The sequence below is a fragment of the Ceratotherium simum genome, chromosome 31 (assembly GCF_057802395.1).
Source record: "Ceratotherium simum simum isolate JZ-2026a chromosome 31, ASM5780239v1, whole genome shotgun sequence".
NCBI lineage: Eukaryota > Metazoa > Chordata > Mammalia > Perissodactyla > Rhinocerotidae > Ceratotherium > Ceratotherium simum.
The window spans coordinates 13,287,865-13,314,047 of NC_141930.1; the positions used below are offsets into that span (position 1 = coordinate 13,287,865).

A 26,183-nucleotide genomic window follows, 5' to 3' on the forward strand; every position below is an offset into this window, starting at 1 on the left:
CACTGAACACAGCATTACTTAGAATAATTTAAAAATGGAAATAAGGTAAATGTCCAACATTAAGGAAATACTTAAGTGAATCATGGTATATTTAGCCAAGTAATTCTACACAGACATTAAAAATGATGCTTGTTGAGATTTTGGTTACAGAAGTTTTCGTTATTGAGGTTTGTAAAGTTGGAAAGTAAATAGAATACAGAACTATATATATCCAGTATGATCTATGTAATCTATGTAAAAAGCGCATGGAAAAACAAACTTATCTTCAATTTCTGCATTTTTTATAATAAGCATGTATTATGTTCATTAGATGAATAAATAAAATTTTAAAGTAAAGTAAAATTTTGCCCTCCCCAAAAATAAATAGTCTTAGACTAGATTCTAGCCCTAAATCTGGCATTAGCTAGCTCAGTATCCTCCCATAGAAAATTCTAATCATTCTCTAGGCAACTAACATAGTGATCCTTTAGGGAGGGATAATGCAATAAAGAAAAGGGGAAGACAGAAGGGAGAAAACAACACCTCTGAAGTCAAGGAGGAAAGGTAAGACTGAAAATGGGCCTACAGTCTCCTCTTCTCACTCCGTCGCCTCTCCTCCCCACCACACTCTATCCTGAGCTACTATTACGACCAAAACACTTTGTTTAAAAATTTTTGCAAAAAGTTAACACAGGACAGTCCGTAAAAAGCAATACTTTCATCTGCCAAATCAACTAAAAATGTCTTTCAGGCAAGTCATTAATTAGGTCAACCAACTACGCGTCGCCTGTATCTGTTTTCTCTTTGTGGACATTGTTACACGACAGTCCCTAGTTGAGCAACTTGCAATGGTGAGAGTCTCGGCCCTACATTCCCTTCGTTTCACAGTCCAGTAAACAGAGGGTGAACTTTATTTAGCTGTTTCAGCGTTCCTGGAAAGGTGCCTGAATTTAATCACGGGAAAGCAAGTAAGAAGGACAGGCGGATAGAGAGAGAGCAGGAGAGCGAGAAGAAGGGTGCGGGGGCAGAGGGGACGTGGAGGAACAAAGACGGTCTCAGAATTGAGTATTGGCGGCAGACGCCTGGACCTTCTGTGAATGGTATCAAAATCGAAGAGAGCTGAGCAACCCTGCAGCTGGGAGGGGGATGGAGTGTGGGGGAAGGGCCCGAGGACTGGGGTGGGGGGCATGGTTAGTTATCAGTAAACATTGAGCGGTACCGGGAAGAGAGGAAATGAGGCAAGCCGATTGCGCGAGCAGTTAAGATGCTCTGCAACAAGCACTGCAACTTTTCACAAGAGACAGATGCTGCTTCATAAAGAGCACGATGCTGTTTGCAGAGAATCCCCACTCCAACGTTTCAATTTTTCAATCTTTCCTCAGCGGATAGTCTCTCCGACCGCCCGGCGCACCCTCACACGAGAGGCGGGGACAACCTCTAAAGTTACCAAAATCCTAACACCCAGCGTGAGACTACAAGTCCCAGGATGCAGTGCTGCCTCGGCCAAACACCCACAGTACGCCGGAGAAACTACAAATCCCAGGATGCAGTGCTGCCTCGGACGCCCGAGCCCCTCTTTGAAGGCGCTGTCCCTTCGGAAATCGGATGAGAGTCGGTGCTGCATGCTGGGAATCAGAAGACCCAGAATCGGATTGGTCGAGATTTGCCAGTGACCGCTGCCCTCCCAGGCTGGCCTGCGGTGCTGTGGGAGGAGGGAGGGGGAGGCGTTGCGCACTTCCTGTAGACGGAAGCGGGCGGCCGACTCGGGGAGTCCCCGCCTCATCAGGTACTAATCTCCCGCGTGCGGTAAAAAGCGTCTGTGACCCGGCGGAAGTGATTCCTCCAACTGCCCCGGAAGCCACGGCGGCAGGCAGCTGGGGTGGGGGGGCGGCCCTGGAATAGGGCTGTGGCGGTGCACGGGGACCCGGTACGGTGGTTGCGGTGGCCGTGGGGCTGACGAGTGAGTCTCGGGCTGGGGTGGGGACAGAGCTCTGGGTCCGCGTGGAGGACGAGGGAGGCCCGCACTGGGCGCGCTCGCACTCCCACTTCCCACCCCTTCCCATTTGGGCGGGGAAGGAACGGAAGCTCTTCACCTCCCCGGGCCTCCTCAGCTCCTGGTTTGGGGGAGGGGAGAAGAGGGCGGCGGGACCTCTCCTGGCGCCGCTCGGTGGGCTTGGAAAAGGGTGGAAGGAGGGGCGGCGGCCGGCGAGACCGGGCCTTTTTTGGGCTGAGCGCAGGGAGGGTGGAGTTCGGAGCATGGCAGCCTTGTCGCTTTTCCTTTTTGCTTTCCTCCTGTGCCCTCTGATTCGTCCTTTTCTTTGAGTCAGTCCCTAGGCACAGGAGAGGGTCCTCGCTCTTTCCATCTGTAGGACCGCGAGAAGTTTACCTTCTGGGCAGCTTCATGGGCGATCTCTTCTCGACTTGGTGGTTTGGGGCTGTTGTGCATCTACCAGTCTTGTCTGAAAGGAGGTATCTAGTGTCAGGCACAGTGGCCGTTTAGGTTGTCTTATGGAACTAAAACTTCGTTAGTGACATGTAAGTGTGGAGTCCGTGTCATTAGGGTTAGTATTTCTACTCTGCGTCGCCTTCAGTGTAGAAAACAACCGAAATCCTTTGGAGTTTTAAAATCTCATTTTCAAATTGCCAAATTTGCTTTTCGATCCCCAGACAGTTGTTTCTTTTTCTAAGTGGACTAAAATAACTCTCTGATCTAATTTTCGTTATAATTATTATATCGTTCATGATGTTGAAACATCACAGTTCATGGTGGATTTCATTCATTCGGGAGATGCCATAGTAAGGAAACAGCCATGGTCTCTGTCATCGTGGATATTTATTAAGTGTTTATTGCCAGTAATGATTTTTGAGTTCATTTTTAATTTTTAAATAGCTATCCATTTTTTTCTTAAGTATGAAGTTTATCTGATAACTATCTACCGTTCCGAAATATATGTATAAATTTATTCCAAATGGAGAATGTCAATTTCATTACCTTATGGTAATTCTATAATATAATTACAACAGCTGATGAGTTAAGTAATTCTGTAATATAATTACAACAGCTGATGAGTTAATGTTTTTGCCTAGAGACCTAAATGATAAGGAAGCTCTGAGGGGAGAGCTTTTAAGATAGCAGTAACTGCGAATACAAAGACCTTAAGGGAAGAATGAATATTAAACTAAGAAGACCTGTGTGGTTGGAGCATAGTGAAGGAAGAGTGATGGGAGATGAGATCAGAGTGGTTAGCAAGGACTAAATAAGATGGAACTTTATAGTCCTTTTTCTCTCTGTAATGAGAAGCCATTAGAGGATTTTGTGCAGGGGAGTGACATCTGACTTATGCTTTTGATGACTAGTTGCTGGGTGACGAACAGACCAAGTTGGAGGAAAGTGGAGAAACCAGCTCCTATGGAAGCTTGTAATAGTCCAGTTGAGATATGGTGGCTTGAACTAGAGATGTAGACTTGAAAGTTAGTGAGAAGTGGTCTTATTTGGAATGTAATTTGAGGATGGAGCCAAAGGGTCCTGCCTTCACCCTTACAACAAAAAAATTTTTTTTGAGGAATCCACTGTTTTGTCTGAGCGTCTGGATGAACAGTAGTGCCATTTACTGAAATAAGGAAGACTGGGGGGGGTTGTGCTGGTTTATGAAGAATACACAGGGGTTCTGTATAGGACATACTCAGTTTGAAACTATTATACAGCTCAGAGTAGGTGCAGTAGGCAAGTTGGATATCCATGACTGTTGCTCAGGCAAGCAGTTGGGCTAAGGAGATAGGTGATATTTTATGGGTGATATTTAAATCTCTGGACTGGAGGACATCAAGTAGAGAGTGTTAATGGAGAAGAGGACAGATGGGAGCACTCTGGTCAGAAGAGGAGCAGTGATGGAAGCAGAAACGCCAGGAGGGTGTAGCATCTGTAATACTAAGGGAAGAAAATGTTTTGGGTAAGAGGGAGTAGTCAGCTGTAAAACTCTGCTAAGAGTAAGATGAGGATCAAAAATTGACCACGTGACCAAGTAAAGTGGTTGAAAAGGGGTCCGTTTGAGTGGGCTAGTGGGCCAAAAGTCTGATCAGAGTGGGTTAAGGAGAAGTGGATGGTAGTGATGATGTTACAGCGTTTCCGTGTGTTGATGGGAATAATGGCAGGACAAAGTTCATGGATAGCTGTGCTGAAGTGGAAAGGTTGGCCTTGGATAGGAAGGATGGTTTTTCCTCAGTTTGAAACAGGAGGGAGGACAGAGTAAATGGTATGAAGATGCAGGTAGGATGAAAGTGGAAAGACAAGGCAATTGAAGTGATTTGTGTCTGTTTTCTTGACGAAATAAGTGAAGTTGTGAAGGCAGAGAGGAGAAGGTGTTGGAAGTTGAGGAGAAGCTGTATAAATTTTTCAGAGTAGGAAAGCCAGTGTACTAGGAGGATCACTATAATGCCAAGTGCCTATTTAAAGTGTATGGTCATAAATTTAAAGTTGAGACCAATCAAATGGTTGTGTCTTTTCTCCAGCCACATTCAGCTCTTTGGTGGAGGCCCGAGCTAGGCAGAGAATTGGATTTGGCGGGGATTGGGCTTTGGGTGGGAAGCTACATCAGAGGAGAGGGTAGGAGTTAAGGGTATAAGGACTATGAGATGTAGGTGGTGCCAGTCCTGATGAACGCTTAATGGTGGGATGAAGCATGGTCAGAACTTGTTTTATATTTGTTTTTTATATTTATATTTAGCCCATTGTTCTGAAGGTTCTTTTTAATTACTTTATGATACATAGAATCTATAATTAGATACATACTATATAGTGAGAGTATTTGCTCATATTTTTTAAGCCAGAACAAAGGAATTTGAAGATCACTGTCTGTGAGGGAGACGAGGTAGTTTACAGGGGTGAGGCAGACCCTTGGTGGGAACACACCATGCTCTGGAGCCCTTAAGTTCTGTGCTGTGTCAGGGAGTGACTGCATAATACTGATGAGAGATTGGGAGTTAAAGGCATTTGTCGTAGAGGGAGTATGAATTTCAGATGGGTTCAATCATGAAATATTAGAGCTGAAGGGACTTTTAGACACAGTTGAGCCAAATTTCCTCATTTGGGAGATGAAGAAACAGAAGTCTTATCACTTAACCTATCTGAGTCTCAAGATGGAAATGCGGAGAGTAGAAATTCAGATGTGGACTTCCAAGGACACTGAGTTACTTTGTATACCCCCCCCCCACACACACAGGGCTCATGTTCTTTACTTTGCCTGGATAGCCCTCTCCTTCCAGTTCGGCCTGGTGAAAAGACCTCCATCTGTTGAGTCCCAGATCAAAAGCTACTTTCCTTTTATGGCTGTTCACTTAACAGATTCCTAGTCTCAAATTTACTTTCTTTGGGACTACCAAACTCCTACTGCCCTTCTGTTAGCATCTGCATATCCAGAGAATTTGAGTTAATTTTATTATCGGCATAAGTATCTTCAAACGTTAATCAGGCAGAAAACCATTCAGGATTGATGATATCTTTTGAGTGAAAGATACCTAAATTTAAGAAAAACCATCAGTAAATTTTTGAAAAAGTCTTACTCTAGCCTTATTTTTTTTAATTGAGGTATGGTTAACATACCATGAAATGCTCAGTGTACCATTTAGTTTTCACAAGTGGTTATCAAGACTCAACATTTTTATCACTCTAGAAAGTTGCCTCATGCTCCTTCCTAATCACTCCTCCACGAGAAGCAACCACTGATCTATCACCATAAGTTTGTTTTGCCTATACTAAAATTTTATGTAAATAGAATAATAAAGTATGTACTTTTTTGTTTGGCTTTTTCCACGCAGTATAATATTTTTGGTATTCATCCATGTCTGAAGTATCAGCAGATCGTCCCTTTTGTTGTGCATAGAATTCCTTTGTATGACTGTATCACCACTTCTGTTATCATCTGAGTAGTTTCCCATTTATTTATGAATAAAGCTTCTGTGAGCATTTTTGTAAAAGATTTCTTGTGGACAAATTATTTCTTGGATAAATACCTCGGAATGGAATTGCTGGGTCATAAGATAGAGGCATGCTTAACTTTTTTAAGAAACTGGCAAACAATTTTTCAAAATGATTGTACCATTTTACATTCCCGTCAGCAATATATGAGAATTCATTTGCTCTATATCCTCTCCAACACTTAGTGTTGAGCTTTTTAATTTTAGCACTTTTGAATCTATAAAGTGTCTGTTCAGGTCTTTTGCCCAGTTTTTAATTGAGTGGTTTGTTTTTTTATTATTGATTTCTGGGAGTTTTTTATTTACTCTGGATACAAATCCTTTGTCAGATTTGTGTTGAGAATATTTTCTCTGTCTGTGGCTTTCCTTTTCATTTTCTTAATTTTTTTTCCCCCCAGGGGAAGATTCTCCCTGAGCTAACATCTGCTGCCAGTCTTCCTCTTTTTTTTTTGGTCTGTGAGCTGCCACCACAGCATGGCCACTGACAGACAAGTAGTGTAGGTCAGTGCCTGAGAACCAAACCCAGGCCGCCAAAGTGGAATGCACCAAACTTAACTACTAGGCCACGGGGGCTGGCCCCATGTTGTTTTTTGATGAGCAGAAGTTTTTTATTTTGATGGAATCCAATTTATCAATTTTTTTCTTTTATGACTTGTTCTTTCTGTATCTTCTTTAAGAAATTAACAGAAATGAACTGATGTCATGAACATAGACTGTGTTTTCTTCTAATGGCTTTATTATTTTACCTTTCAACTCTATGAACTGTCTCAAATTGATTTTTGTATATGATGTGAGATAGCAGTGAGGCTCTTGTTTTCCATATGGATATCCAGTTCATCTAGCTTAATTTCTTTTTTTTTTTTTTAATTTTATTTATTTATTTATTTTTCCCCCAAAGCCCCAGTAGATAGTTGTATGTCATAGTTGCACATCCTTCTAGTTGCTGTATGTGGGACGTGGCCTCAGCATGGCCGGAGAAGCAGTGCGTCGGTGCACGCCCGGGACGCGAACCCGGGCTGCCAGCATCGGAGCGCACGCACTTAACCGCTAAGCCACGGGGCCGGCCCTAGCTTAATTTCTTGAAGAGATTTTCCTTTCTAGCTGTACGCTTTGATTCATTTACTTTTCTTTTCCAATTTAAGGATTTAGGAAAGTCATGTGTATCATCTTTGCCACTTGTAATTGGATATGAAACAGCTATAACCTACCAAAACATAAGTAACCTAGAACCATCATTCACAGTGTGCCCGGGGACCACCTAACATCACTGTGATGGTTGTCTGTTGTGGTCCACACCACCCTCTGTAATATTTCTGATTGATTATTTGTGGCCAGTCTAAAATAGAGTTCTCAAATATCAGAGCGATTTCATCGAATCAGAGTTCTTAAAGCCCTACAATTCATGACAAGCAAGTTATAGAACTGGCATTTGTGAAGGCAAGTTACTAGAAGCCAAGGTTCTGCTAATGAGATTGATTTTTTTTTTTTTTTTTTTTTTTTTTTTGTGAGGGAGGGCAGCCTTGAGCTAACACCTGTTGCCAATCCTGCTTTTTTGCTTGAGGAAGAGTGGCCCTGAGCTAACATCTGTGCCAGTCTTCCCCTATTTTGTATGTGGGTTGCCACCACAGCACAGCATGATGAGTGGTGTAGATCTGCACCCAGGATCCAAACCCACAAACCCCGGGCCACTGAAGCGGAGTGCGCCAAACTTAACCACTACGCCACCGGGACAGCCCCAAGATATTTTTATAATACAGTTGATTTACTAGGTATTATTACATGAATATTTATTGTAGTGGTAAAAACTTGACCATTTAGGACAACAGTTGGGCTGTTACTAATTGTTAGCCATCAGAAACAGATTGAAAATTGAGGTCAGCTTTTACTTTAAATGATCTAATAGACTCTTGGTAAAAGTAAAGAACTTCCCTCTTTGACCTCCTATAGGCTGCCACTGAGAACAAAACTTGTTCTGAAGCTCAGGGATGTTTGGGAGCAAGTTTTAACCCTAGGAGATTTGAAGACATTATCAAATAGTTAAAATTTTCAGATAACTAAAAGTGTGTTAGTCCCTGGAACCTTGAAATTCCAGAACCTTGAAATTCCAGAAATCGTATACAGGAATACATGTTTCATACACTTGCATTTATAATTAACACTATATGGTGCAAAATTGTGCAACTGATATGTTGGTTATCATAATTCATAAAAGGTGGCTATGTCCTGCAAGTCTTTAAAATAAAAATTGCTTTAAGAATTAGAATTCATATTGAGTAAATTCTGTTGTGAAAAATAGAATACCATCTCCTTCCCTAGTCATTCCCTCCACTCACTATAACCCGAAGCATTTCAATCATCTTAAATAGATGTTTCCTAAAAGAACAGTTTTCATTGTGGTTGTCTAAAAGTTCTAAGTTTATTAAATCCAACATCAAGGAAGAACGTGAAAAGAGTCAATTTTGGTCAGAAGCACTGTGCCACTGAATAACGTTATTCTGTTAGAAAGCTCAGGATAGTACTATGTCTGGCAGATACATTACTGTCTGAAGCTTCACTTTGTTAACGTTACCACATAATTACCATTGTGGCTGGATATGTGGGTCATAGTGAAAACTTCCCTGCCTTGTGGAAACTTACAGCTAGTTAGGGAGACAAAATATATCTAAAAAGACACTTAAAAGGCAGCTGTGAAGCACTTGTATCTAATAGTGAAGAAAACTGTAAATTCCACAGTGGAGGAAAAAATGAGGAAGGGGTACTGTTTGCTAGAAGGAGTAAGACTACCTATGCAAGAGTTAAATATAGGAGCATTGTTACAAATTGAATAGGCCAGAGTGAGAATTGTAACTCGTCCTAAGAGACATAAATTCAGTGACACTATAAGCACATTCTAGGCAGGATATTTTGATGTCTTATTACAGGTTGGAATTGCGTCCTAACTTTGTCAATTTGTATTACATGGCCAAAGCCTCTCTTCTTGCCTCTTCAAATAGGCCTGAAAATTAGATAATTTTTGGTTAATGTAATTTTGTTTTGCTTTCCAAATTAATTATATTCTTACATATAGTTAAGAACTAATCATCAGGCTGACAGACCATGTTCACTTCATGAGCTGCTTGGTTCTACACATTTATTAGTTTCTTTTTAAAAATCAGTTTTAAATCAGTTTTCTAGTTATTTATACTTTTGAACATGTATTTTTATGTATTTTATTTATTTGCAGAAAACATGAGATTAATAGGCAAGAAGCCATTTATTTTACATAGATGGCATCAAACTGTACCTATCATTCTAACCTTTTTAAAAATTAACAGTTGGGGCCGGCCCGGTGGCACAAGCGGTTAAGTGCAGGCGCTCCACTGCGGCAGCCTGGGGTTCGCCGGTTCGGATCCCGGGCGCGCACCAATGCACCGCTTGGCAAGCCATGCTGTGGCGGTGCCCCATATAAAGTAGAGGAAGATGGGCACGGGCAGTCTTCCTTAGCAAAAAAAAGAGGAGGATTGGCAGATGTCAGCACAGGGCTGATCTTCCTCACATACAAAAAAATAAACTCTTAATTAATTAATTTATTTATTTATCTTGGTGGTATTTCCATGTTGTTACATATATAGATTTAACTTATTCCTTTTCACTGCCCCATAATATTTCATAAGTATAGATATGCTATTTTTATTTAGCTCATTCCCTAATTGGTGAACTTTTTAGGGTGTTTTCAGTTGTTCATTTGTACACATTATAGTGAATATCCTTCTGCTTGCCTTTGCACACAATGCTAGTGTTTCTCTAAAGTAGATACCAAGGAGGAGAATTGCCAACCTTGTGATGATTCTGAAGCTGCCTTGCAAAACTGATGTGCCATTTATTTACTGTCACTATCACCCATTTCCCCTCCCCTCCAACACTTAATTCTTAGCAAGTTTTAATGTTTTAGTTTGTGTTTTCCTGATTACTGTTGGGATCGAGCATTTTTATACAGGTCTATAAGCTATTTGTGTTTTTTTCTTCTGCTGTTTTTCCAGAGTTCAGTGTTTTTCTTTACATTTGGTCCTTTAATCTGTAGTGTATTTTTGTGAGGGGTGTCAGTTAGACATCTCACCTTATTTTTTCCAGGTAGATAGCCAATGTGGAAAAACAAAAAGATACAAAGAGTAGATTTGCGGCTATTGCTATCATCTACTTAGGTAATCCAAGCAAATGAAGTGAAAAACCATTAGAACTAAGAGAGTTCTGCGAAGGTGATGGGATATAAGAGCAACTTACCAAATTTAAAAGCTTTTCTTTAAAACAGGAGCAATAACTTTTCAGAAAGAATAATTGGAGAACAGATCTCATTCATAATAGAAACTATGAAGTACTTAAAAGTAGACCTAACAAGAAATATGTAATAACAAAATGGGGACTTGCCCAACCATTTAGCATAACATGTTTATCACACTATCATAATTAAAACAGTGGGGTTATTGGTCAGGTATAAACAGATTGATGGAACAGAACATAGTCTAGAAATCCATGTAATGATACAGTTATATGCTAAAGGTAACATTTCAAATAAGAAAAAGGATGAGCTTTTCAAAGATCTTTTCAGTGTTCAATTATACTAGATTCAAACCTGATGTCAGTGTAGGCCCTAGGCTCACCAGAATTTCTATTTGTTACCAAAAAATAAAAAACTGTAAAAAAGTAATGTTCATATATAACACTCTAAAAGCATAGTAACATCTCAGGCCTTTGTTGATGTGTTTTCTGCCTAGAACTATTCTCAACCCACTGCCCCTCAACCTAAGGGACCTTGCTTTTCCCTACCTAATTCATGTTTCTAGAACACAGCTCAGTTATGGAATAGATGTTCAGATATTCACACTGAGACTTTTGTCACCCAAACTTAGATTTCCCTAGGTAATTTCTGGGTTAAGTCCAAATTTAATCATATTTCAAATATGTTTAACTTCTACCTAGAAATTAGGATTTAGTCTTAACTGTTAATGTTGATTTAACACCTTCTTTGTTAGTGATGGGGAGTCTCTCTACCTGCCCTACCTCCCCCCTTTAACCATTGTTATATAAATGGTAGAACTGATTTACTATATTAAGAAGTCAGTAGAGAAACTGTTGCTACCCGAGAGCTTCTGAAATGTGACTTTGCATGGTTGCTTAGCTACTGCTAGTTAAGTAAACATCCTAGATGTTTTGCTCTGGATATTTTCCAGATAGAAAAGTTGGCACTTGGAATTCTTCTTCTAGCTTTTCTAGCATTTTTTTCCTTTTTTGTTTTTTAGAAGAATGATTACAAAACAGTATGAATGGAAGAAAATAGTAATGACTGGTTAATTTTTTAATTGCCTACTATTATTATCATAAAATGACATAATGCTGTTTTTAAATTTTAGACAACTATCTAAGGATTTATATCAGCAGCTCTCAGCAGTAGTGGAAAAGAAGTTTTCACAGGAGCCAGAATTTCTTTCCATGGCAGTATGGAATGGTGGAAGGGAATATGGGCTCTAAAGGAAACCTCCCTAGGGTTAAATCCTCATGCTGCCACTTAAGCAGTAGAAGCCTTGAGCAAGTAGCAGCCTCTTAATGTTTCCTCAGCTCTAAAATGGGAATAATAATGCCCTTGTGGAAGTGTTGTTTTAAAATAAGATAATGTATATAAGATATATAGTGCATTTACCACTTATTAGGCCCTCAAATTTTTGGTAATAATGTTGTATCACCCCTGCTCCTTTAAACACATTAGAAATAATACTTTAAATAGTATTTCCATCCATGCTTAGCAAGTGTTCTAGACTAACAGATAGATTCGATTTCTGCTTCCACTGTGCTACCTGGAACAAATCATTCAGCCTCTCTATATGTCAGTGATGTTATCATTTCTTAAGGTGTGGGATTACACAGGTTATCTCCAAACTCCTTTCTTGCTTTAAAATGTTGTGGTTCATTTTCTTGACCCTTCCCTAAAGGCTAGAATTAAAATATGGGTCAGGAATTTCTTAAAGAACAGGATAATTAGGATATGGTGTTTTCCTGATAATGACATAAAAAATAATAACTGGTATAAATAAAATCCTCCTTGGAAGAAATGCTGTTAAAATAGAAATTACTGAAAACATTAGCCCTTTTCCTTTAGCAGTCATCTTATTTTGTAAAATGTAAGATCTCTCAAAAAATTATAGATTATTTACCACTTCATTGTTAAATTTCAGAACTTTGGTAGCCTATAAGCAGAAGGATGGAACAGTAAAATGTTCTGTAGGTGTGCACAATAACATAAGAAGAGAGCAAGCCTTATCTTTTTCATTCTCATGAAAGCTACTTCATTTCTTTGGATTTATCATGTTGTCATTCATTCAGCAAATATTTGTTTTAGTGTCTACTAGTATTTAGTAGATACAGTATGCAAGATGATTAAGGCCAAGGATCTCCTTTAAGTTCAGTTCAGGTCCTAAGGAACAGCATCTGTATTTTTAAACTGTCGTCAGAGTAGTTACCTTAAAGGAAAAAAAAAAACAACAAATTTGTATTTAGACTTTATTGTCCTGGAGGTGGTCATCTTTTCTCAGATGTTCAGAAACTTGGTACTGTTTCATATTTTGCTGGCTGGGAAACACTTGCATAGCAGAGAGAAGAGTCCTTAAACTTGTAACACCAGGGACATATTAAATAACAATGGGTGAAAATATGTCTATTCCAGCATTAATCTTAATATAGCATTGTTATATTTTCAGGAAACTCCTAAGTTCCTGTGGGAGTGAAGTAGAATTTCATAAGAACATAATGGGTAAGTTATGTAAAAGTAATTTTATATTCCAGCTAATATAAGCTGGTTTTTCTTCTCAAAGATAAGCCTTTGACATCAGTGAAGGCAAGTAAGAAAATGGTCAGAGTAGACTGTAATTAGTTGTTTAGATCAACAGCTTATGTTTACTATATATTCCCTACAGGCAGGTCTGTAACTTTTTCTGTACTGTTTAAGATTTAGTTGTACATATAGCACTTCACAGCTAAATATTTCAGCATGCATCTCCTAATTCAGTTTATGTTGAAAATTTCCCAGTTGTTTCAATAGTTTTCTTTACGGCAGATTTGTTATTTTAAATCCAGGATCCAGGGGGAGGGGAAATTGGAGAAAGCTGGTCAAAAGCTGCAAACTTCCAGTTAGAAGATAAATAAATACTGAGGAAATAGTGTACAGCGTGATGACTATAATTAACACCGCTGTATGATATGTATGAAAGTTATTGAGAGAGTAGTAAATCCTGAGAGTTCTCATCCCAAGAAAATTGTTTTTCTTTTTTTTGCTTTCTCTTTTTATTATATCTATATGAGATGGTAGATGCTAACTAAAATTGTAGTAATCATTTCACAATATATGTTAAGTCAAACCGTTATGCTGTACACCTTGAACTTACACAGTGATGTATGTCAATTATATTTCAATAAAACTGGGGTAAAAAATGAAACCTGTATTTATTGTGACTTCTGATAAGAGTTATGTTAAGGAAGGAGCAAATAAAATTTTGGATGGGAAGAACTATCATTCTCATACAGGAAAAAAAAAATTCAGGATCCAATCAAGGATCACTTGTTGCATTAATTTGTCTTTTTAGTCTCCTTTAAACAGTTCCCTATTTTTGGGGTAGTGACAAGTCAGGTCTTTCATGACATTTTTAAATTTAGATTTGTCTGAGTGTTTCCTCCTGATTAGATTCAGATTAAACATTTTTGGCAATAGTAGTACATAAGTGATTTTGATATTTATTAACCATAATTTTAGGGATTTCTAAATTAACTATCAACAAATGAATGAGTAAAAGAATATTTGTGGCTGAACAGTACTTCAGCTTCGTCCTGTGTACTTCTCCTGTCTAGAGCTTCCTCAATTTTTAGAATAAGCCTTAAGATACCTTCTTCCTCAGATATTGGTAATCAGAAAAATTAAAATTCTATCAGGACAAAATTGTAAAAGTTATATATGAGAAAGGATCTTAAAGGGATATACAAAAATATATACCCCACAAAGAAATTATGTTGAGCTAGCAGCTGTGGCTGAAGCCACCATAGTGGCAGTGGGGCCAGCAGGTAGCAGAGTAACATCTACACACTCTAACTTCTCACTTCTACTCTGAATTTTTAAAGACTGATATTTGTTTATATTCATTACTTCAATCATGCAGTAATTTAAACTGGGCAATAAAATGTTTTGATCAGTATTTTTATGGATCAAGAGTAAAATGCTGAGTAAAGGAAGCCCTAAGTTTTAGAGTTTGTGGTTTATCAGAGGAAGTTGAGCTCACATGGCATATAAACATTCATTCATAAACACACTATACGTCTTATTTTTAAAAAGAGTATTTCAGGTGATAGAATTAAAGTTTTACTATTTGAATATTTTTTCTTTGTCTTCAAATTTGAATGTGCTCCTGTGGTCACAAAAAAATTGTTAATACTTCCTTGAAAAATACTGGTAAATTTTCATCTAAAGTAACATCCTCAAATGTAGAGTTTATTCTGACATTGGAAAATGTAGAGAATAATAAAACAAGGAGTTAAAAACTTTAAAATGGTGGTGGCCATTACCCTCCAGAAATGCTTCTAGTCTGACTTCCTCAAATATTAATCTTGGTAAACCTGTTTGTTTTTAATAAGTTTTGTGATTCAAAAGTCATTTTACTACCTACTTTACTTTAGATGGAGAGGAGAAAACCTACGGTGGCTGTGAAGGCCCTGATGCCATGTATGTCAAATTGATATCATCTGATGGCCATGAATTTATTGTAAAAAGAGAACATGCACTAACATCAGGAACAATAAAAGCCATGTTGAGTGGCCCAGGTAGGTACATTTCTTTAATTTCTCTTAGTATAGCTTCACTTTTAATATTTGATGAATGTGTTTCTAAGTTGAATTAAGTGACTCATAATGTTAGAGAAAGAGACACTAACTGTTCTAACATCATTGCATGATTATTTTGCATAGGAAAAAAACTGGTTTCTGCTATTTCCTGTTTTCAGTTATTTTCCCCTGTTTCAATAAGACCAAATTGATTATTTTGTAATAGGAAGGATCATTTCCCTATGTTGGTTTCCATGGTCAGCTTCTTAACCACAGAAGGACTCTGGTGATTTGTGCTCCTCGTTACATATAAAGTTTATCAGTAGATGGGCCGGCCCCGTGGCTTAGCGGTTAAGTGCGTGCGCTCCGCTGCCGGCGGCCCGGGTTCGGATCCCGGGTGCGCACCGAGGCACCACTCCTCCAGCCATGCTGAGGCTGCGTCCCACATACAGCAACTAGAAGGATGTGCAGCTATGACAGACAACTATGTACTGGGGCTTTGGGGGAAAAAATAAATAAATAAACTTTTTTTTTTTTTTTTTTTAAAGATTTTATCAGTAGAAGTTACTGCCTCCCTAATATCTATTCTTAATATTTTCTTTTTTTTTTTTCTTCTTTGAGGTAATTTTTTTCTACCTCAAAGAAAAACGTTTTCTTAAGGATAGAAATTGCCGGAGCATAAGGTAATTCTAGGTTTAACTTTTGGAAGAAAAGCTGAACTGTTTGCACAGTGGCTGAACCATTTTTCATTCTTACCAGCAATGTATGAGGGTTCCAATTTCTCCACGTCCTCACTGACACTTGTTATTTTTCATTTTTTTTTATTTTCTCCTAGTAGGTGTCAGGTGGTATCTCCTTGTGGGGTTTTTTGTTTTTGTTTTGTTTTGTTTTTGTGTGAGGAAGATTAGCTCTGAGCTAACATCTGTCAATCCTCCTCTTTTTGCTGAGGAAGACTGGCCCTGGGCTAATATCCGTGCCCGTCTTCCTCCACTTTATATGGGACGCCGCCACGGCATGGCTTGCCAAGCAGTGCGTCGGTGCGCGCCCGGGATCTGAACCCCGGGCCGCCGCAGTGGAGTGCACACTTAACTGCTACACCACCGGGCTGGCCCCTCTCCTGTGGTTTTGATTAGCATTTCCCTAATGATCAATGATGTTGGTCATCTCTTTGTGTGCTTGCTGACCATTTGTATATCTTTTTGGGAGAAATGTCTGTTCAAGTCCATTGCCCATTTTTTAATTGGGTTGTTTTTTTGTTGTTGAGTTGTAAGAGCTCTTTATAAATTCTAGACACTAGACCCTTATCAGATATATGATTTGCAAATATTTTCTCCCATTCTATAGGTTGTCTTTTTCTTGGTAGTTTCTTTTGATGCACAAAAGCTTTTTATTTTAATGAAGTCCAATTTATTTTCCTTTTTGTTGTTCATGTTTTTTGGAGTCCTCTCTAAAAATCCATTGCCAAATCCAATGTTATAAATGATTTACCCCTTTGTTTTCTTATAAGAGTTCTATGGTTTTAGCTCTTACATTTCGGTCTTTGATTTTAAGTTAATTTTTGTATATGGTGTGAGGTAATGATTCAACTTCATTCTTTTGCATGTGGGCATCCCAGTACATGTGTTGAAGAGACTGTTCCTCACCCCATTGTGAGGTCTTGGCACCCTTGTTCAAAATTAGTTGGCTGTAGATGTGTGGGTTTATTTCTGGAGTCGCAGTTGTCTTCCATTGATCTATATATCTATCTTTATGCCAGTACCGCACTATTTTGATTACTGTAGCTTTGTAGTAAGTTTTGAAATGGGAAAGTGAGAGGCCTCCAACTTTTTCTTTTTCAAAATGGTTTCGGCTATTTGGGGTCCCTTGCAATTCCTTTTCTATACTTTTTACTACAGATGTTTTAAAACATACACAGGAGTAGAGAGAATAGTATAGTCACCTCCATGTACCCTTCAACCATCTTCAATAGTTACCAACATTTTGCCAATATTGTTTCATCTATTATCTTCACTTTTTTTTAAGAGTATTTCAAGCATATCCCTGACATTGAGTCATTGCACTTGCAAAATCTGTGACAGTCCTTGGGGCCCGGCCTGGTGGCGCAAGCCGTTAAGTGCTCGTGCTCCACTGCAGCGGCCTGGGGTTCGCCGGTTCGGATCCCAGGTGCGCACCGACGCACTGCTTGGCAAGCCATGCTGTGGCGGTATCCCATATAAAGTGGAGGAAGATGGGCATGGATGTTAGCCCAGGGCCAGTCTTCCTCTGCAAAAAAAGAGGAGGATTGGCAGATGTTAGCACAGGGCTGATCTCCTCACAAAAAAAAAAAAAAAAAAATCTATGACTGTCTCTTGTCCCCCCACCATGCTCCCTTTTTTTTCAGATCATCAATTTTACGGAGAAACAAGTTTATTTGTACACACACATCCGGATTAGACTTAATGTTTCATCTTGTAAACTCATAATTAGAACTCTAGAGCTTGATTAGAATCCAGTTCATTTTTCTAGGCAAGAATACTTTATAGGTGGTATTATTGTATTCCTATTGTATCATATCTTTTAGCAATGTCAAGATTGATTAGTGGGTTCTAGGGTTATCAAGCTGATTCGTCCATGAACAATTCCCCAGTCAGACTTTCATATAATGGTTTTAGCATTCATTGTTGTTATTACTGAGATTTACTTCATTTAGAATTACAAAACAGTGACTTTTCTAATTCTGTAATTTCTTCTGCATTTATTGGTTAAAATTCTCCTATAAAGAAGTATTTGGTTACCCTGAAATACAGTCTGTACAGGAAAGAAAAGATAAATGCTTGCTTTTTTCCCTTTACATATAATTTTTCAGAGTAATGACAGCATCCTCCAATAATAAAGAGTGTAGTAAATAGTGTTTTGTTTTTGTCTGTTTTTTTGCATATCATTATTAACTGATGACTTTTTATATTTGATGTTTTTCAATCCGGTGCAGTCATTCTTACCGATGCTCAAATTGCTCTATTTGCTCCATTGTTATGCCAGAAGGAGCCACATCAGGTTGGCTGCTGTGTCCTTTTGATATGGCTACATTAGTCTTGGATGGCTATACTTTGTTGTTGTTAGTGCCGTCGAGTCGATTCCGACTCCTAGTGCCCCTGTGTACAGCAGAGCAGAACCCTGCCTGCCTGGTCCTTTGCACCATCCTCTCACCTTCCGGCCTTGTATTAGACTATGCTCTGCTGCTATTCATAGAGTTTTCATGGCCACTTTTTTCAGAGGTGATTGGCCAGGTCCTTCTTTCCAGTCTTTCTTAGTCTAAAAGCTCCACTGAAACCCGTCCACCCTGGGTGACCCTGCTGGTGTTTGTAACAATGGCAGCATAGCTTTCAGCATCACAGCAACGTGCAGCCCCCACAGTATAACAACTGACAGGTGGGCGGTGTGGTTCCCTGACCTGGAAACAAACTCAGACCACAGCGGTGAGAGCACCGAATCTTAACCACTAGGCAACCAGGGCTGGCATAGCTATACTACTTTCTGTAATAACAAGATTTCTCAGGCTCATTTTGTACATTATTCCGCAGTCTTGAAAACAGCCATTTTTCCAAAGAGCTCTGTTTTCTTTTAGTGGAAAATGGTAGTTAGGGACCCCAGTCTGGGTGCTAGCAGTACTCATTCTCCTGGGTTGAATTGCTTTTAGACTTTATTAGACAGAGCTAGGACGTACTTGAGGAAAAAAAGTCAGGGATGCCAACAAAATTTTAATTAAAAATAAAGATTAAAGGATTTTTGCTTTTTGTAAGCTTGATCTCCTTTAATTAAAAAATAAGAGTTTTATCTTTGAAGCATCAAACTTTCAGCCCAAAACTAATGTTTGCATAGAAAGGGATGAAGTACTGATGTATGCTATAACGTGCATCTGCTTGCACCTTCAAAACGTTATGCTAAGTGAAAAGCCAGAAACGAAAAGGTCACATGTTGAATGGTTCCATTTGTATGAAATATCCAGAATACACAAATCGATAGAGACAGAAAGTAGACTGGTGTTTGCCAGAGGTTGGGGGTGGAGAAATGGGGAATAAATTGCTTAAAGGGTACAGGGTTTTATTTTAGGGTGATGATAATGTTTTGGGACTAGACAGAGGGGGTGGTTGCACAACATTGTGAATGTACACTGAATTGTACATTTTAAAATGGTTAATTTTATGTTATATGAATTTCACCTCAAAACAAAAAAACACTAATGTTTGTCTAGTATCAAAGGCTTAATAAGTGCCTATTGGTAATATCGGATACATACATTCAAGAAGGTGAGTTTTAGTTATTGGCAAACCAAAATTTACCTTGTTGCTGTGAATTATTTGCTGAATCCTGCTCTCCTTTCTCCCCACCCCACCCCCAAGCAATAGGCAATTATTAGAAAACTTTTAAACTGCTACATTCTCAGAAAGTATAGTTTTCTGCTTTTATATTCAGTACACACTGCTGCTAGTGCTAGACTGCTAAGAAAATACTTTATCCCTATAGAAGAGGCTAAATGATATGGACTTTATATAGCTAAAGAAAGTTTGAGAGATCACTAGAAACAATTTATGAAATGTTATTAAACAAAGGGAAGTAGCTTATGAGCAGATCTCATTAACATGATATTTCTAAAAACTAAAGGGGGAAACAATGAATTTACTTTCTTTAAAAGATTCTTTTTTAAAATAGTATTTCACTTATTTATTTTTACATGGCAATTCAGTATAGCACAGGGCTCCTGATGATCCATGAAGACTTGATTGCCTAGACTGAATCTTCTAAAAGATTTGGCTTTTAGGACCAGCCCCGTGGCCTAGTGGTTAAGTTTAGTGCATTCCACTTCAACAGCCTGGGTTCAGTTCCTGGGCGTGGACCTACACCACTTATCTATCAGTGGCCATGCCGTGATGGTGGCTCACATACAAAATAGAGGAAGATTGGCAACAGATGTTAGGTCAGGGCAAATCTTCCTCAGCAAAAAAAAAAAAAAAAAAAAAAAAAGGCTTTTTTTATGTCCTACTCACCCTTCAGTAATCATGCCACCAGGATTCTTAGGAAAAGCTACTTAAGGGTCCAAACTTCTGGGAGAGAATTAGAATTTTAAAATTCAGTGTTAATGAATCTCAGATGCTATCTTTTTTTTTATTGATGTCCTAGTTATTTATAACATTGTGAAATTTTAGTTGTACATTATTATTTCTCCATAACCATATAAATGCCTCCCTTCACCCCTTGTGCCCCCCCCACCCCCTTGCCCCTGGTAAGCACCAAACGGTTGTCTCTGTCTGTGTGTTGGTTTATCTTCCACATATGAGTGAAATCATGCAGTGTTTGTCTTTCTGTCTCTAGCTTATTTCGCTTAACATAATACCCTCCAGGTCCATCCATGTTGTTGCAAATGGGATGATTTTGTCTTTTTTTTATGGCTGAGTAGTATTCCATTGTATATATATATCACATCATCAGTCGAGGGACACTTGGGTTGCTTCCACGTCTTGGCTATAGTGAATAATGCTGCAATGAAGATAGGGGTGCATAAGCCTCTTTGGATTGTTGATTTCATGTTCAGATGCTATCTTAATAAAGATTTTTTTATGTTCATACTCAGAAGTCAGAGTTAGATATTTTGTTTGATGCTAGTTGGGTTATTCTTTTCACATTGTAATAGTTTGCTATGGCTGCCATAACAAAAGTACCATAGACTGGGTGACTTAAACAACAGAAATTTATTTTCTCTCAATTCTGGAGGGTAGAAACTCAAGATCAAGGTGTTGGCAGGGTTGGCTTCTTCTGAGGCCTCTGCTTGCCTTTTAGGTGGTTGTCTTCTCCCTCTGTCTTCACATGGTCTTCCCTCTGTATGTGTCTGTGACCTAATAATCTCTCATTCTTATAAGGATACCAGTCATATTGGATTAGGGTACACCCTAATAACCCCGTTTTGCCTCAGTTATCTCTTTAAAGACCCTGTCTCTATGCTCACTTTGGCAGCACATGTACTAAAAGCAGAATGATTGCAGAGAAGATTAGCATGGCCCCTTCACAAGGATGACATGCAGATTTGTGAAGCAGTCCATATTTTTTAAATGCTTCCTAAGCAGGGGAAAAAAAAAAAAAAGACCTTATCTCCAAATACAGTCATATTCTGAAGTACTGGGGATTGACTTCAGCATATGAATTTTGGAGGGACAAGTTCAGCCTATAACGAACTCCTTTTCTTTTACAGGTCAGTTTGCCGAGAACGAAACTAATGAAGTCAATTTTAGAGAGATCCCTTCACATGTGCTATCAAAAGTATGCATGTATTTTACCTACAAGGTTCGCTACACTAACAGCTCCACGGAGATTCCTGAATTCCCAATTGCACCCGAAATTGCACTGGAACTGCTGATGGCTGCGAACTTCCTAGATTGTTAAATAAAATAAATTATAATAAACTGTTAACTTTTTTCAGTATTTAATACCTGTAGTTCAGTTAGTAATTTTTTCATATATAGCATGTTGCCTGTGTGCGATTGAACTTTAAAGGTCATTGCAAAGCAGATTATCTTCTGTTCTTTTGCATAGCAATCAGAGTTGAAATTTGTTTGCTACATCAACAAATTAAGGACATTTTCACAAATTGAAAAATAAACAAATATGCCAATTCGTAGGTGGTTTTGCCTTATCCTTTGGATGTGATTTTTAAAATTAAGAGCAGTGGTGACATAGTAAATGCTGAAATTTAGGCATACATGAACACGTTCTACAGGTAAATAATGGGGCTATGTATTTTTATGTTTTTAGTGTTTTTTTAAAAAAACCTATTCTGATCTTATGGCCGTCGTTAGCATTACTCAAGTTATGCAGATAATTGCATTATAAACGTTTATAACTTAGGCAAAATATTGATTTTTATGACTGTCAAAGATATGAGTTAAAATTTCTTATGTGTCTTTTGATAAACTGCAAGTATTGTTTAAGTGTATCTTGTCTTTTTGTTTATTGCTACAATTTAAGAACTTATTTAAAAGCAGTTTTGGAAGATTAATAGGTACAGCTTTTGGAGCAGTGACTTTTTGAACTGTAGCCACATGATCAACAAGTAAACTTCATGACTTTGGTTTCATCTGCACTGTGCATTTTGGCCAGTCCAAAGTACTGTACTTTCATTGACTATAAAGTTCCTTTGCAATATTCATTCTTCTTACATAGTCCCTTGTTGTGATTACACTTCTTATGATTTAAATATGTTTTAAAAGACTCACTATGAACTTTATCCTTATCTTCAAAGCTAGATTTTTCTGAACTAGTCCAGTCTTCGTCCAACCAACTGAAATGTTATAAAATATGACAAACGTGGAGAGATGCAGTGCAAATGGTATAATGCACTTTGATATAGTATATGAATTATCTTCTATTAATTAAAGTATGTCCTAATAAATATGATACTCAGAATATGTGGGTCTTCTACTGAAATCAACCTTATAAGGAGGTCATTCAGCTTTTATACTGAGCAGACAAAAAAAATGGAAAAACTATAACAGAGCATCTGTGCTTAGGCATAAGAAAAGGAGCACTGGAGTTGAGTTTATTTTTCGCTCTCTCTCAGTAGTAAAACAAAGCTGTCGTTATAGTTTCTATAAACTTAAGTCATCAGCTTAGTTCTTTAAGACTGGTTTAATATGGACTAGTTTTTCTTGCAACTGCAAAAACCATAAATAATCAAGATCTATACAAGTAATTTTTCCTCTTAGAAGATCTAACAGTCTACTTTCCAGCTTATTGAAAGCAGTTAAATATAAATGTTAATTGCATATATTTTAGTAATTTCTTAAGACATACTGGTACATATTTTAGTGTAGAAGATTATCAAGTACAAGAATTATATTCTGCTATTTGATGACAAATAATGCCAATTATAAACCTAAATGATGATCTTAAAGGTCAAGGTGATAGCTACAATAAGGTTTAACTTGGACCAATTTTAGTAGGTTACTTTATGTGTTAGATCCAGAAGTAACCTTAAGTTTAAAATATTGAAATAGAACTGAAAGATTAGGAAAACCTGTGTATCTTGCGGTAGATGATACTTGCATGTTAATAAAGGCTCTATTGACTAAAAGGTTTGCTGAACACTTGGTGTTTGATCTTTTTAGCTTTAGTTTTCTTCTTTTCTGAGTAGTCATGAAACTATTTGCTTCAGGACATCTTGCCCTATGATTGAACAGCAGAGATTTTTATTTGGTTAAATTTAAGAGATTATTTTAAAAAGGATTGAAACCTTAACAGTTTCTGACACTTGGTAATTAGTTTACTTTTTAAATTATGTGCAAGTCTCCCTAATATTTTTTTTCTGCACAGAAAATATTAGCACAAAATCTTTTGTTTTTTTCAGTTAATATTTCATTTTTGTACTGTCTAGATTATTGTATGCTTTTTATATTGCTTATCTTTCATGCAATTATTATTGGCAGATAACAGTCTCCTTACTTTTGAAGAGTCTTGTTGATAACTGAGAAATACAGGTTACCATACGTGGTAAATTCAGCTCGTTTTAAAAGTGAAATACATTTAGAGACATTTTGCAGTGCATGGAGTTGTCAGTGTGAGTTACTTTGTTTATCAATTATTGTTCTTTCAAAATAGTGCAGATATTCTGAGAAATAATATAAAATTGCTGTTAAAGATAGAAGAGTGTTTAACCCTAGTAATTCCTGTCTATGTAGAAGAAATTTCATACAAATTAACAAAGCTTGGATGTATCCCGACTTCGCAGTGGTAAGCTGAGCTTCTGATTGATTATATCTAAGTTTGATAAAACACTTAAGATCTGGAAATCAATAGATGCCATTGATTTTTTATATATAGTGTTTTATTTGCAATATATAAATCTGGTGTAATTGCAGGCCAGTCGTATTTGTGCTGAGATTTTATATGCCTAATCCATGTGATGTTAAACAAGTTACTGGGCCTTAATTTCACATCTAGAAAATTATGGGATTGCACATCTATAGGGTGATGTTTATCACATTTACTTTTTTGATGAACAAGCAAGATTATGTTTGTGGATGTTGCTTAAATTCAAAATTGTAGTGTTACAGATGATCAGATTAGAATTTTGAACGAGAGAGAAAATAGCTTTCTTGCTGCATCTCTTAATAGTCTATAAATTTCAGTTTTTGCTTCTTTTGATTAGGCATTAAATATTACACATCAATACTAAATATATTAACTAGATAGATTTGGAATCTTTGTAGTTATTTTCTATTACCTACTATATAAAGAAAATCCAATTTTAGCTCTGGTTATCAGTAATTGTTGATATAAAAGGAAATTTGTGTGCTGTTTTCTTACAAGTATATGCAATGGCCAGGTCAACCCAAAACTCATTTTTCATTCATGCTCTAATTTAGCAACTTATCCTGAATTAGGTACATATGTAATTTCTTTATCTACTTCATGTATCTCTACCTGAAAACAAGACTTTTTTTTTAATGCCTTGTGGAACATTCAGTTTCCTTCCTCCACATTCCCTAGTTGGTCCCCTCCGTAAGTTTGTTGTTTTTTTTCCTCCCCCAAAGCCCCAGTAGATAGTTGTATGTCATAGCTGCACATCCTTCTAGTTGCTGTATGTGAGACGCGGCCTCAGCATGGCCGGAGAAGCGGTGCGTCGGTAGGCGCCCGGGATCCAAACCCGGGCCGCCAGCAGCGGAGCGCGTGCACTTAACTGCTAAGCCACGGGATCGGCCCACCTCCGTAAGTTTTTTAAATTGGGAAAATTTTAAAGTTGCTTTGAGATAGAACTTATGGTTTTAATCTTCACATCGTTCTTAAGTTTTGTGTTTATGTTATTTCTCTCATATAGGAGACAGGTGCATCAAAGTTAAAATTTTTTCCCTCTTTATAATACTAGATGCTTACAGTCATTTTTAATATAAAAATGTTTTGTTACATTTATCTAAATATATATTTATATGCTAAGACCTTTATTTGTGATAGGATCTATTTCTTCATTGTTTGGAGAAGCATGTATAAGCTGACAGCTTAGGATAAGAAAAATTCAAATTTCTTGACTTCTTATTCAATCAGAATTATCTAAAATTTTTTAATCAGGGCCTTCCTGATTATGCTAAATAGTTAATTGATAGCAGGTATTCTGCTATTAATATTCTGTGATTAATTCTGCCTATGCATACCAACTGGCCCAGATCCACTGTTACAATTTTTTTTTAATACATCAGTAGGATTTTAACTAGAAGCATATTAAATTTTGATGCAGACTTACCAAATAAAAATTTTACTCTTGGGTCATTGTAGTGTCATTTCTGCTCTAGAAAACTTAAGAAGTCTCGGCATCCATCTCAAGTATAATTTTGAATTGGAAAACTACATTTTCTTCAGACCATCAAAGGCAATTTTTGTCCCCCCATAATTTCATTCAACTATTTTTGGAAAATGCACATTTCCTTAGTTTCTTACAGCTGCCACTTGAATCAGCCAATAGTTCTCTTTTGTTATTTTTTGTTTTAATGAGGATGGAAGACAAAACTTGTGGTAGTCCAAGGTCACAAGCTAATTTGCAGTGAGATTATAGATCCAAATTGTAGTTCAAATTAGAACAAACCATGTGCTTAGATTCTAGAGAGGACCGATTACATCCAGAAGAGGAAGTCACGTTAGAGTATTGAAATAAACAATATACGGAATATTGGAATGGTGGAATTGACGTAGGGAGTTAATGAATGAGGTGTGCCTATAAAATAATAAATGCTTTTAAAAATATATAACACTTCTGTCCAGATGATCCTTCACTTAGGGCTGTTGTTGCTCAACATGTTTCTGGCACTGACTTTAGAGCTTATAATAAATGTTCCTTTGAATAGTCTCAGTGGTGGGAGACGCTTTTCTTTAAATGTTTTGCAATAGTCAATAAATGTTTTTGATCCAGACCTACTGAGTAAAGGTGAGTGGCCAGGCTGGGTCAGGAATAAGGTATATAATTAAAGGAATGAGTGTAGCTTTCTCATGTAGTCAATACCCTGGCTGAGGTAGCTTGGCATGTCACAAAACCAAATTTAAGAAAGCAGCTGCGTCAAAGCTGTAATTTAAATGAGTTTAATCAAATCGCTGTATTATGGGGCCAGCCCAGTGGCATAGTGGTTAAGTTCGCATGCTCCTTTTTGGTGGCCCAGGGATCGTGGGTTCAGATCTCAGGTGTGGACCTACACACCTGTGCTCATCCAGCTGTGCTGTGGCAGCATCCCACATACAAAATAGAGGAAGACTGGCACAGATGTTAGCTCAGGGCGAATCTTCCCCACCAAAAAAAAAAAAATGATGTCTTATAATGCAAAACATCATCCCTGTTACTTTGCTCAAAGTAAACAGGGTTTAAGCATTGTGCTTCCAGCATTTTG

At 37.8% G+C, this 26,183-nt stretch overlaps 1 protein-coding gene and 1 non-coding gene across 2 annotated transcripts; both read left to right on the forward strand.

Annotated features, from left to right (window-relative positions):
- Nucleotides 1-1,827: 1,827 nt before the first annotated feature.
- Nucleotides 1,828-21,432, forward strand: ELOC (elongin C). Its single transcript, XM_004436290.3, has 4 exons — nucleotides 1,828-1,939; nucleotides 12,681-12,733; nucleotides 14,644-14,787; nucleotides 21,011-21,432. The coding sequence occupies exons 2-4, from the start codon at nucleotides 12,730-12,732 to the stop codon at nucleotides 21,199-21,201; spliced, it is 339 nt and encodes a 112-aa protein (XP_004436347.1). The 5' UTR covers nucleotides 1,828-1,939; nucleotides 12,681-12,729; the 3' UTR covers nucleotides 21,202-21,432.
- LOC147913024 (U6 spliceosomal RNA) lies at nucleotides 20,760-20,867 on the forward strand. Its single transcript, XR_015549297.1, has one exon. It is a non-coding gene; the product is annotated as a U6 spliceosomal RNA (small nuclear RNA).
- Nucleotides 21,433-26,183: the final 4,751 nt, after the last annotated feature.